Raw genomic sequence first — 12,707 nt, 5'->3', positions numbered from 1 at the left:
ATACCAATACACAACAGGTTTCTTTGATGCTTCCTCACTCCCTGAGGTTAGACTCCTCCTGTTCCTCATTGTTCTTCTATGTTAGGAAGTCTCTTTTGAAATGCCCCATTTCGCCACATGCACCGCACACTTGAACTATGCTAGCATCGGTAGTGGAAGTGATGTATTGATTCGGGGTCTTCGCAAAGCGAGCTTCCTTGCCATCCTTAGCCCTTGGACAATTTCTTTTGAAATTCCCTTCACTACCACAGAGATAACAGGTTGGACTAGCCCCAACATTGGTATTCAAAGTGACGAACTTGACTAGGGTCCTACATCAGCTAGAGGTGTGCCCCTTCCTGTTGCATCTGGTGCAATGCAGCACTCGACAGACTCCATGATGATGGTAGTTGCATTTGCTACAGTGCGGGAGGTTTCCGAAGTAGGGTGTGATTGGTGTTGGAACAACATGGCTGACTGGGGTATTGACTGCCCCAATTCGTTGCCTTTCAGTAGGTCCTTGGGTTGAACAAGTTCCTTTGGACTTTCGTTTCAGGAGGTTAAGTTTGGGATCAAGGGTGTCCTTTCTAGTAGGCACTTGTTGTTGAGGTTGGTTAACACCAAGGTTTTGCCTGCCATTAACACTTCTACTCGCATTTGTGTTGTTAGCGCTAAGAACAGCTAGGGCGGCTGCTACGGCTGCTGTGACAGTAGCTTGGAACATAGTTGAGTCCATCTGGAGGATTGGGGCCTTACCAGTGGGTTGGTTCTGCTTCTTCGGAGGCATGATCTGCTATGTGTCAAGAAAAAAGTTTGTGAGCAACAATGGTTGCCTCTGGATGTATCCTAAACGTTTATCTATGCACTAAAATTTCTTGTTTTTGATTCGACCCACATCCCCATGATGTGTTCCTAGCAAGAATAGAAAATGATTTGAACTTAATAAAGTTCACATATAATAACTTACGAACTCCTTGATGTTCAGCTCATTGGGCTGGTTGGATAACTCTCACATTTTCGTCGGCTCTAGACGATATGGAGATTCAGCTATAAGGATAGTTCCGGGGATCGATTCGATACGTGATTCAACTAGATACTCGGAAGAAATCCCTTGAATGTCTTTGGGGAAGACTTCAGGAAAGTTGCAGACTTCGTAGATGCTCTCGAGGTCTTTAACTTTTTGTGTCTCATCAGCCGCATGAGCCAAGAATGCATGGCATCCTTTTCGCAAATACTTCTGGGCTTTGGCGTAGGAAATGATACGAAGGTTCGAACAAATTTTATCACTATAACCAGTGAGGGCTTCGTCAAGGGGAAAGATTGAGACGAATCGCTTTCTCGAAGCAAAGGATATCAGCACGATTTGAGGCTTAACCATTTCGTGTCGATTAGGATATCGAAGTTGATACGAAATTGATGGGGAAAAGGAATAATCATCTAAGTACATCTCATGATTCACGTTTTGAGGACAAAATAGTGATGAGACCTTGATAAAGTTGCTAACCTTTCATGCTATCGATCTAAGGTACACTTTTGACAATGAAAATCTTTAACTGAAATATGATAGTTGCCACCATTGTCGATATCAAGATTACACAGAGTTTGAAAATTTTGACCTAGGAGTAGGTCTACCACATACCAACAGAGGAACAATTTGACAACATAAAGACCTAGCAAATCGGTACTTGCAAGGCAAGAATGTCTACAGATAAAGGAGCTACTTGGAACATAAATAGGAAAGCTATTCTTTAGACCAAAAGGAAAGACAAGTAGAATATTTCCTACTGGCGACGGGCACTTCTTGGGCGGATCCTTAGGTTAGTCAACCGGCGCTCTATTTCAAGCAGGCGACCCTCGTATACTGATTGGCGTGCTCGGAGCTCTACGACCTCAGCTCGAGTTGAAACTAGCTCTCGCTGCTGGGCTTCGTTGTCTCACAAAATCCTCTCATAAGCAACCTCAAGACTACGAATATGGTTTGTGTTGGCATCCGAGTTTGCCTCGAGTTCCACAGTTCGTTGAATGGCCGCCACGTTCATTTCGACATTGCAAGCCACTTGGCAGACTATGATTGGAAGGGTTTTATCTGCGGAGCCTCCTCCGTCCACATTGTAGAAGCAGCAATACCCATTATACGGGTGGGGTTGGCCTTGTTCGTGACTCCACCTATACAGGCTTCCGACCCACATGGGAGTTGGGCCTTCGAGTACAAGCTGAGGGTTGGGATTTGGTATTGGGGCCACTGGGAGTAAGTTCTCGACTTCTAGTTCTGAGTCAGTCTCTTTAGGAAATGGTTCGGCAATGCCATCGTCAAAAGGGATTTCATGGTTTCCTTCTGGCTCTGGTTCGATCCATCCATCATCTCCTTGGTTAGGAAAGTATGGGTCGCCAGGAAGATGGAATCCAGCCATGCTATCTATGCGAGGCGAGGGTAAAGGAATAGTTAATAGGCATCAAATCTAATAATACTTCCAATGTATTATAGTTTCATGATTGATTCTCGAGGGATGGATTCGTGGGTAAGTTTTCGGTTCGGTCGTTATAGCATCCTAAAATACTCCTATAGTATTTTAACCCTTATGCTTGACTCTAGAACTTTTCTGGTACCTAGGTAAGTTTTAGACTTGTTGCGACACCACAGTCACTCCCAAGCACATGTTGGTCTTGTCTGGAATGAATATAGTTGATCAGGCTATATTGACCCAAGACATGATTACATAACTGCCCAGGTTTAACCGCGATGTCCAACATCTAAATACTTTTGTTTTGTTCTACTTATGACACTGGTTCGGGTACTTAGGTATACTTGTATACTTTTTATAAAAATACTTATATTTTTGAAAGTATACTTTTAGTTTAGAGCACTTAGGCCACTTAATATTTATAGTTGTATACCATGTAAGGTTCGGTATACTTAGTTCGTTATAAACAAGGGCTCTTATACCAATCTGTCATACCCCCAAACCGGAACGGCGGAAACGTTTGGGGTGGATGACGTCATATGTAGTATCACAACAATTGTATCATAGAAAGCATAGTAAACACAACCAGACATCGAATACATATGTGAAAAGGTTTACATTGTTTAATACATAGTTTTATTCATAGCAAAAGTAAAATAGACAGACGCGACTCTAACTCTTCGTCTTCTCCGAACTCCTAGAAGTACCTGTTTACTAATTCCCTGAGAATACAAGCAGTTTTGAAAGAATATCAACATAAAGCTGATGAGTTCATAAGCATTTAGTTTTAGTGAGAAAATGTTCTTTGAATCCATTTGAAAAGTGTTCTTCAAGAAAATCCTGTATTTTCTTATGAAAAGCGGTCTTGAAAGAGTGTCTATTAGTAGAAAATAAACCATCAGTTTTAGAAAAATATGTTATCCGTCCTAGAGGTAGAGATGCCAGTTTAGAAGTCCTTGATTTCTAACAACATATATAAAAGTAGTTTTATTACTTAAAATAAAACAAATGAAGAAGAGAGTCCGTAAACAAAGTTAGTTTATACTTATTTGCGAGTCGCATAACCATACTTGATATGACCAAGAGATCTTTATAAGGTTCTTCAGGCGTTAAGCTAAATGACATTTGTTCACCTCAGGCGTGCCCGCCTAACTGTAGCTAGCAGTTCAGGTGTGGGATTGTCAGTCCCGAATAGATCTATTCACAAATTTCACGCTCTCCCTCCAGGAGACTCTAGTTATACTAAAAGGATTTATCATTATACACCTAAGGGTACAGTATTGAAGTAGCGCCTCACAATTCTGTATAATCTAGTTTACTAGCGAGAAATCAGCATAAAACAGTAACTATCCTTGAATAAATGTACTTTATACTTCTGAGAAAACATATAACATAAACTAAATCTGCCATAGCTTATACATATTCATTTATGAAGTCTGATTTGGTAAAGACTGCCTAGAGTGTTATCCCAAACTATACACATTATAGTTTATTAGAGTTGATATAGAAAATGCTTTGTAAAAACCTTTCTGATGAAGTTAGATTTCCAAATCATATTACAAAAAGGGATAGAATATTCGAATATGATATTAAACATGGAAATCATTTACTGTATTAATCAGTTTAAAACTTAATAAAATACTTTGAGTTTGGCTTGTATTCCCCCCTGAAAACATTAAAAACACGAAAAAATGTAGGGGTATGAACTCACTATTTGACGGATGATTCGAGCGGATGATCGGTTACGAGTGTTCAGTGTCAATTGAGGTTTCGCACTCAAGTGGATCCTAGTAACATATATGTATTAGATTTAGGTATTCCATGACAAAACATGACAGGAAACCACCCTAAAGACTTGGAAATGCTTGTCGAGACCTTATGTGATCAAACAAAGGAGGTGCATGGTCATTAAGGTGTGTGTGCGGCCAAAGTGTGCGGCCAGGGTGTGTGTGCGGCTGCACACAGGAGTGTGCGGCTGTACACTCTTCGTTTATGCTCCAAACGTAGATTTTCAAGTGTTTCAAGGCTCAAACCATGTCCAACTAAGAGATAGAGGGCCAAAACTCTCACTTTGGAGGGTTTTTGAGGTGTGTACGGCCACCTTATGAAGGTGTGCGGCCGTACACCTTCAAGTGATGATGAACACGAAGAACATGAGGAGTTCCAGGCTTAGATTTAGGTGTTTTACCTGTATAACAAGCTAAATGATGGAATTCTTCACGTTTTTTAGGCTCTTAGAGTGTTCTTGGATGAAGTTTTTAGAGAGAGAAAGTAGATTGCAGCCAAAATGAAGGGAATAAGTGAAGGGATCGCCCTATATAAATAGGGATGAGTGTGCGGCTGGAGGATGGGTGTGCAGCCACACACTCGTGTGTGCTGCCATACACTCAGGTGTGCGACCACACACTCATATGTGCAGCCATACACTCGAGTGTGCGGCCACACACTCATGTGTGCAGCCATACACTCAGGTGTGCGGCCACACACTCATGTGTGCAGCCATACACTCGGGTGTGCGGCCACACACTCATGTGTGTGGCCACGCACTCCTTTTGATGGAGTGTTTGGCCTATTTGAAACCCTGATCTTAAACCAACCCATCCCTAAATCAAACTTTGGTTGTACAAGGCTTTAGGTCATCCAAACAGGCTCTGAACAATGCTAAAAGATAGCTGAAACGAGTTTATCATTGATAGAATTGGCTAAGTGTACAAGATAAAGTTTCGGGTTGTCACATGGTGGTTTATGGCTATTTTTAAAGGAAATAGGTGGTGGTTGCGTTGATATTCGGTAATGGTTGTGCATTCCAATGGTGGTTGTGTATTTCGATGATGGTGCTTAAGTCTTCTTCAACGAAATAGAAAGAGACATATATAAATATTAGAATTAGAAATTAATTAGAAAAATCAAGAATAAATGAAAATAAATTGTAAAGGGTATTTTAGTCATTCCATGTCTCACAAGCGATGAACCATGTAAATTTAAAGTAACGAGGGGCGAAACGTCCATATTTTTCCAATATAAGGGACGATCCGAGTTAATGTTTAAAAATAAGGAGTAAATATGTTTTTTGCACATGCATGATAGACAATTGATGTAATTTACCCTAAAATGAATGGTAAATATGTCTATATATATATATATATATATATATATATATATATATATATATATATATATATATAGTGCTAAATGTGATAAAAAAAAAAAGTTAGCTGGTTGCCAACGTTCATACTTTTCAAATTTACCGTCAGTGGAAAGCTACAGCTGATATTATACTGGCAGTGAAAAAATGGATAAGACATGGTGTTTACAGTCAGTAATAGTGTCAAATCAGCTTGCCGAGGGTAAGCATCGCATGCCACCATATAGCCTAATGAGTCACAAATATAATATCATCATGTTATACTCCCTCCGTCACATATTAAAAGTTCATGTTTTCTTTTTGGTTTGTCCCAAAATAATAGTTTACTTCTAAAAATAAATATCATTTTTATCTAAATACCCTTCGTTATTAGTTAAACTACTATGAAATTAAATGCAACAAAATTATAAAATTGTCATTTCATATAATAAAATTAATGTTAATTAATGTTTTCTTAATATGTGTGTTTTTTTGTCTGTGAATAATAATTTTGGGACAGAGTGAGTAACAAAAATTTATTTATTTTTAATACTTGTTAAACCGTAAATATAAGATCATTGTAAAACCGTTTTGTAAAAAAAACGAAATAAAATATACTAAAAAGGTAAAAACTGTAAAACCCAAAATATAATAATATTTATAAGCCCCTGTATTATTTAATATTATAGTATTAATTACTCGTCAAATAAATATACAAAAGTTATGACCTAATAGGATCTGACCCTTGTTGACGCGTGTTATTAATAATTTGTCCCTTGCATTAAATCATTAGCCACCCCAGCCGAAGTGGAATGTTCAAACTTCAAACTGTTTTTTATCACAATCGAATCAAACACACTCTTCATTCTAACCTCAATAATCAAATATACAAAATACGACAATAATAATTTAACAAAAATATAGAATATTCAAACATGTCACCATCTTCCTTAATACAACCGTTCAACACCTTAGTCCTTATAACAATATTATATTTTTCCGTTTACATATTTATTTATAATTTCTATTATAAGGATCATTTACTTTAATACATTCTTGACTTAGACCCATAGATCATAATACATTTACTGACCTAATAATTGGTTTTGCACTTATGTTTGACAAATATGTATATGATTTTACAAGATCATCTTACGAAATTATAGACACTGATTTTTTTTTTTTTCTTAGTACGATACGTTTTGTTTTTTCTATCGATTAAATAGTGTATAGATAAAATTGTTTAACGAGAGCAATATAGCATGTTATAAGATAAATTTGTTTAACAGAAAACTAAATTGTTTGTAAAATTAATATATTACGCCAGATTTTTTTATTTAACCAATTCAATCATCATGTTCAGATTAAGCAAAAAAGAAACAACCACTCTAGTTGTCCAAAGAACATTCGAAAAACGCATTCGAAAGAAATGAAAAGTAAAGATAGATGAGAACAAGATTGTAAAAATAAATAATTAGCAGACTTTGATAAAAGAAGTTTTTTTTCGTTGAACAAATTCTTTCTGCATTAAGTCATAAATATCCATCCATCACCAAAATTAACCTCACATTATAACAAAATTCAAAGCATGATTCCCTTCAAAACACAATCAAATATACCAAAAATAAATAAATCCAAAACCCTATTTAGTTTTCTGTTTCTTTTGCTTCTTATACTCTTTATAAAGCTGTAACCCTAATTTCGTTCGTTCCAACTCCCGTCTCAACCTCTCATTCTCTTCCATCTCATTCACAAGCAAGAAATGGTCCAACAACTTAACCCTCACCGCCTCCTCATCCACCACCGCTCCACCATCTGCCGTCTCTGGAGCCGCCGTCTTGCCGCCCTTCTTCCGCTTGTTTGACTTTTGACCACTCTTGGGAACAAAACTCTCCTGGTCAACCTTCATGTCCATGAAAGCTTGTTGGGGAGAAACATTTGCTCGATAAACTTGATCATGTGCATTTGTAATTGTTGAAATCCCGGATGCAATTGTTGACACAGTTGGATGATAATGTTTTGATAGAAGTGTTAGTTCCCAAAGAACCGTTGCAAATGCACCACTTAGGCTTGGATCCGTAGCATATGGTTGATATTTCTACAATTTCATATGAATACAATGTTATAAATAACAAAGTAATGAGAGTACATTGCTATTTCTTGAAAAAGGTACATTTAAATAGTCTTAGTGTCTTACCGCGATAGAACCTGAAAGCGAGCCACCTCCAACATCATTTTCTAAAAGATCGCGACACTTGACGTTTTTTTGAAGAAGATGCTTTAAAGTAACCAACGCTGAATCACAATAAAATAAAATAAAAATTTTTTAAAAGTCTGACAAGATATGACAGAACAGAACAGGTTGTACTGTGAGACTGACATGACATGACAGAATAGGTTGGACTGTGTTTGACATGCATTGACTGAAAGGGAGAAAAGTTGCAATTTTTGTCCCAAGCAAAAAGGTTGGGTCAGGACTAGCTCTCGATCACATGTTTGTGTAAAAAGACATAAATGCCCTCCTCATCCTGATCAACCAAAATATAACCCGAGAAAGTATTGGGGGTTACCAGCCATGGATTCTGCAGCTCCAAAGCATAAAGAGAACGAAGCCAAACGTTTAATAAAAGCAGCGGCACGTTGCATGTCATGTTGTCTATCATCACACAACATTATCTTCATGGCTTCAGCTAAAACTTCCCCTTGGTCTCTATAAATTTTTTATTAAAAGTTCATTCTTAAGCTTGTAAAAATTTAATTTAATATAATATTATAATTTATGAATACGAACCTCCCAGGTCTGTATTCAAGTATGAGATTATAAAGCTGAATGAAGAAGTCCTGTAAATCGACATTTAAGGCATCAAGATTGCTCCTCATCACTTTGAAAGCAACTATGCAACACCTCAACCGTTCTGACACAGTCAAACGGCTTGGAGGACTGGAATCAGTGATTCCTCCGCCATTGGAATCACTAGTTCCTCCGGCAAGCTTTCTAAGATAGTTCATTAAATCAGCCATGAAATCCAAATCGATTAAATGAGAGAATTTCCCAATTCCATTCAGACATGGAGCAAGAAGTGGATGCTCCCCAAAAGGACCAGATATCGATTCATTTCCTTCTTTTCTGAATCAAGAAAATTATAATATGTTTTAAGATATGATATAATATTCGAAAAAATACGATTTTAAAATACGTATGTACATACCCTGAGTGCATTGTATGCTTTAAAATACGGAAGTATGTTTGAAATACAGCTGAAAGAGTATCAGATTGTATCCTTCTCTTTTCCATTGCATCTTGTGCAAATGATGCAGCCATGAACTCAGCTTTGACTTCCTCTCTAGTCTTCGACATCATTTCTTGTTTATTTTTCTTTTTATCACTAGCTGGCACTTGATTTGGATCATCATTTCTTCTTCCTTTTTTAAAATTCTTTTTTTTGGTCTTATTGTCTAGTTTTTTAGGAGCTTCAGGCTTCCTAAGATCCTCATCAAACGAGAGGGACAAGAAAACCTGCATACAAAAAAACAAAATCCAATCAGTAACGTCTCACAAAGTTTGAAACTCCTAAAACATAAGAATTAGAGTAAACTACAGGTTTAGTCCCTGTTCTTCACTCAAAGTTGAAAATTAGGTCCCCCTTTTTGGAAGTTTCCCAACAAGTCATAATTTTGAAATCCTTTGCGTATTTGGTCCATGTTCTTTATTGAAAATCGTGGGTTTGGTCCAAATTATTTCTTTTGGAGTAAATTAATTTTAGGTCCCTGAGTTTAGCTGATTTTTCAATTTTGGTCCCAAAAAATTTTCTCTTTAACAATTTTTGTTCTTATTTGAGGTTTTGTAACGTTTTGGCCCGTGTTCCAAGTTAAATGACTGTATTTTGGGGACCAAATTTGCAGAAATCAGCAATACTCAGGGACCAAATATAGTCATTTAGTGAAAACACAGATCAAAAACATCGCACGAACTTCAAATAAGAACCAAAATTGAAAAAGAACACTTTCCAGGACCAAAATTTTTAAAATCAGCTATACTTAGGGACCAGAAATGTAATTTAGTCTTTCATTTAAGACTAGCATTTCTTTGTCAGAGAGACTAAATCCTCAACAAAATGCAAACATAAGGACAGCTTCAGGAACATTTCAAAAAATGGACCAAACTTGCGATTTTGAGTAAAGGAAGAGGACCAAACTTGTAATTTACTATAAGATCTATAAAATATATATAGAAGCAAGCACATGAATAATTACCTCAACAGAATCAGGATGTAAATCACAATCATGGGCTTTTACAAGATTAGCAATAAGTTGAACAGCCTCCACGGTAACTTCACCACCATGTTTTCCCTCATTTGTGAAAAGTGACTTAATTGTGTTGCAACACAGTTTTCTGTTCACATGTGTAGTACCATTTTGATGAGCCAAAAGAAAAAGGGTAATAACGGAAATACAAAAAACAACATAAAAAGTCAAAGTAAAAAACCTTATGACATCATCTGTGGAGCTTATATTCTTCATAACAATTCCCAACAAACTTTCACGAAAATTGAAACGTGGGTTTGCCTCCAAAAGTGTACAAATGCAACGAATGGCTACACGTTTAAAACCAGCTACTTTTTCTAATCCCATTAACTTTTGAAGGTATGCCTATTGATATTCAACCAAATAAAACATTATTATTTATAATAGGTTAATAACCATAAATAGCTAAAAACAATGTGTATCAAAAACTCAAAATCAAACCTTGTACACAGTTAGAAGTGTGGATTCATAGAAACGGGTTTTCTTGACATCCTTTGACACAACCATTGCTAGCTCTTTATCAGTAGGTAGCCTAATTCGGTTTCTGTTTTCCACAATGATAGATAGTTAGAGATTAAAATAACATTAATACAAGCTAATAGCATTTATAAATTTATAAATAAATATATTATATACCCAGGGATGATGTCTTTGAAAACAGCTAGCAAAGATTTTAGACCTAGTATTGATATAGCTGGATCTCCATCTTTACATAATTGCAGCATTTCTTTTAAAGATTTTATATTGCCTTCAGGATCTGTGAGCATTGATGTTCCAAGCTCAGCAAGCCTAAATTTCTTCTTCTCATTGGATTCTTCAACTGAGAGATCTTTTTCCACCTCAGCCTAGATAATAAAATATATATAAAATAGTTACATGATTGAAGGGTTGAAACAAGAGAAACAATTTATAGCAAATTAAGTTACCAAAACTTCAGCTTGAGAGGTTTGTTGCACTTCCTCCACTTCTGTTACTGGTGTCCCTTGTTTCTTTGCCTCTTTCCTCGACTTTTTAAGTTTCGCCCTTTTTTCTGCTTTTGTCAACTTCATAACACCATTGTCATGGGCTATATCATCATTTTCACCCACAGTTTCATCCTCGATTTGTGCATTCTTAAAATTATTTGGGCCCTTTGACACTACATAAAAATGTGAAACAGAAAAGTCTAAAAATCTTGATTCTTAATTTACCAATGTGTAAAAGCAATGCTAAGATCCAGACTTCCAGTTACCTTTTCTGTAATAGACTTCTCCATCTAAGGTCTTAACTGGGAGAGCATCTACAGGATCAACTTCAAGTTGTGTATTGTCAGTAGCTAATGACTTTTTCCTCGATCGTTTTTCATACAAAGACTCAAGAGCATCTTCTTTCACATCAGCAACACGATTGATATGTCTATAATGAATAAAATTATTAAATGAAACAATGAGCACATGTTATGAAAGCATAAAGACTGAACGTGTTTAGTTATTCACCTAGTAATTGACTGGGTATCCAGTTTTGATACAAAGCCAGCATACTCTTGGTTTTTATTGACAAAATCTAAGTCCTCATCTGAGACTTCAATTTCATCCTCAGGCACATCTGGTGGAAGCTCTGGTGGTAGCACCACTTTCTGTTTCTGTTTCTTCTTCCCCATTATTTGATATGGCGTTAAATTGTTGTCTTAATAGTCCTTCACAAAAGAATCAGCATACTAGTTTCAGTTTCAGTTTCATGTAGCCTCACTGAAATTGGTTACAGTTTTAAAACAGCTGTAATAAAGATGCAAATGTTGCATATAATACCTATAAAGTTCAATGTGGTTGGTTATCAATTACATGTTGAAGATTCGTCGAAATAACACCAAGCATAAGAGTAATCTAAACAAATATTGTCCTTTTCCTTAACTGAGCTTAAGGAAATACACTAATTGAGTTGACAAAGAACAGCTGGGTAACTAATTGTTTCGTAACCATTATTCAGCATATAAACATAACGAACAGATTAATTGAAGAATAATCACGAAACAATAACAAAACTCAAACATAAGCAATCATACAAACACCCAAACTTAATCATAAAATGGTACAGTTTGTAGTAGTAAACCCAAAGCATGAAAACCAACCGAGTTCTCGTATCAAATCGAAGTTCTGAAATCTTTTCGGTGCGTTTCGTGAGTAGCTGTAGCGAAGAAATGAAGACGTACCTGTTAATGGCGGGGGTTCCTCGACGGAAGAATCGGAATTGGGGTTTAAGCAAAACCCCAAAATCCAAAAACTAACAATAATAAATACGTTAACCTAATATACACATGTAAAGTCCAATGGGCCAAATTTTGATGCTGGGTGGGTCCATCGATTTGGTTATGGATCCAAACAACAAACTTTTATATGGTTCGGGCCAAAATTTTCTTTTTTCTGTCAAATATGATTATAGAGATTATATTGGACTTTGTTTTTAGTAGAGCGTTTAAAAACTTGTAAATTTTTAAATACTTAACGAATGAAGTGGACAATATGATCTCTCATTTTGGGCTTAAACATCCAACCTTTTGCAATAGATATGAAGGTCGGATATTAAATTAATGTTTCAATAAGTATAAATGTATAATCCTTATAAATGATGAAATTTATTAAATAGTATTTGATAACAAGTGTTTGAGATTTTTTAATGAATATTGATTGCGTCTTTTTAATATTACATATAATATCTCATTCTCAAGATATTCAATGATTTTCCCCTCTTTCATGTGAAACTTCAAATATTTCAATTTATAAAATTGTTGTTTTATTACTACACTCCATCACTTCCTCCAAACATAAGAAATTTTGATTATATTTTAGAATGATTGTTTC

The 12,707-nt window shown here is 36.1% G+C and overlaps 1 protein-coding gene across 3 annotated transcripts; it reads right to left on the bottom strand.

Moving 5' to 3' along the window:
- Positions 1 to 7,114: 7,114 nt before the first annotated feature.
- Positions 7,115 to 12,139, bottom strand: LOC145061801 (binding protein). 3 transcript variants are annotated; one of them, XM_079009372.1, is made up of 13 exons: positions 12,059 to 12,139; positions 11,346 to 11,545; positions 11,102 to 11,265; positions 10,797 to 11,008; positions 10,507 to 10,715; positions 10,312 to 10,414; positions 10,052 to 10,215; positions 9,820 to 9,958; positions 8,775 to 9,082; positions 8,357 to 8,692; positions 8,136 to 8,275; positions 7,763 to 7,860; positions 7,115 to 7,663 (listed from the first exon to the last, which is right to left on the bottom strand). In XM_079009372.1, exons 2-13 carry the CDS (start codon positions 11,507 to 11,509, stop codon positions 7,208 to 7,210), a joined length of 2,493 nt encoding a protein of 830 aa, XP_078865498.1. In that variant the 5' UTR covers positions 11,510 to 11,545; positions 12,059 to 12,139; the 3' UTR covers positions 7,115 to 7,207. The 3 variants fall into 3 exon arrangements, with proteins under 3 accessions (XP_078865498.1, XP_078865499.1, XP_078865500.1); XM_079009373.1 differs by having other exon boundaries at positions 11,978 to 12,092; XM_079009374.1 differs by lacking the exon at positions 12,059 to 12,139 and adding an exon at positions 11,658 to 11,805.
- Positions 12,140 to 12,707: the final 568 nt, after the last annotated feature.

This window comes from Lactuca serriola, chromosome 7 (assembly GCF_051521515.1).
Source record: "Lactuca serriola cultivar US96UC23 chromosome 7, Lser_US96UC23_V15, whole genome shotgun sequence".
Taxonomy (NCBI): Eukaryota; Viridiplantae; Streptophyta; class Magnoliopsida; order Asterales; family Asteraceae; genus Lactuca; species Lactuca serriola.
The sequence above is the reverse complement of the archived record's forward strand: the minus strand, read 5'-3'. Positions and strand labels throughout refer to the sequence as shown.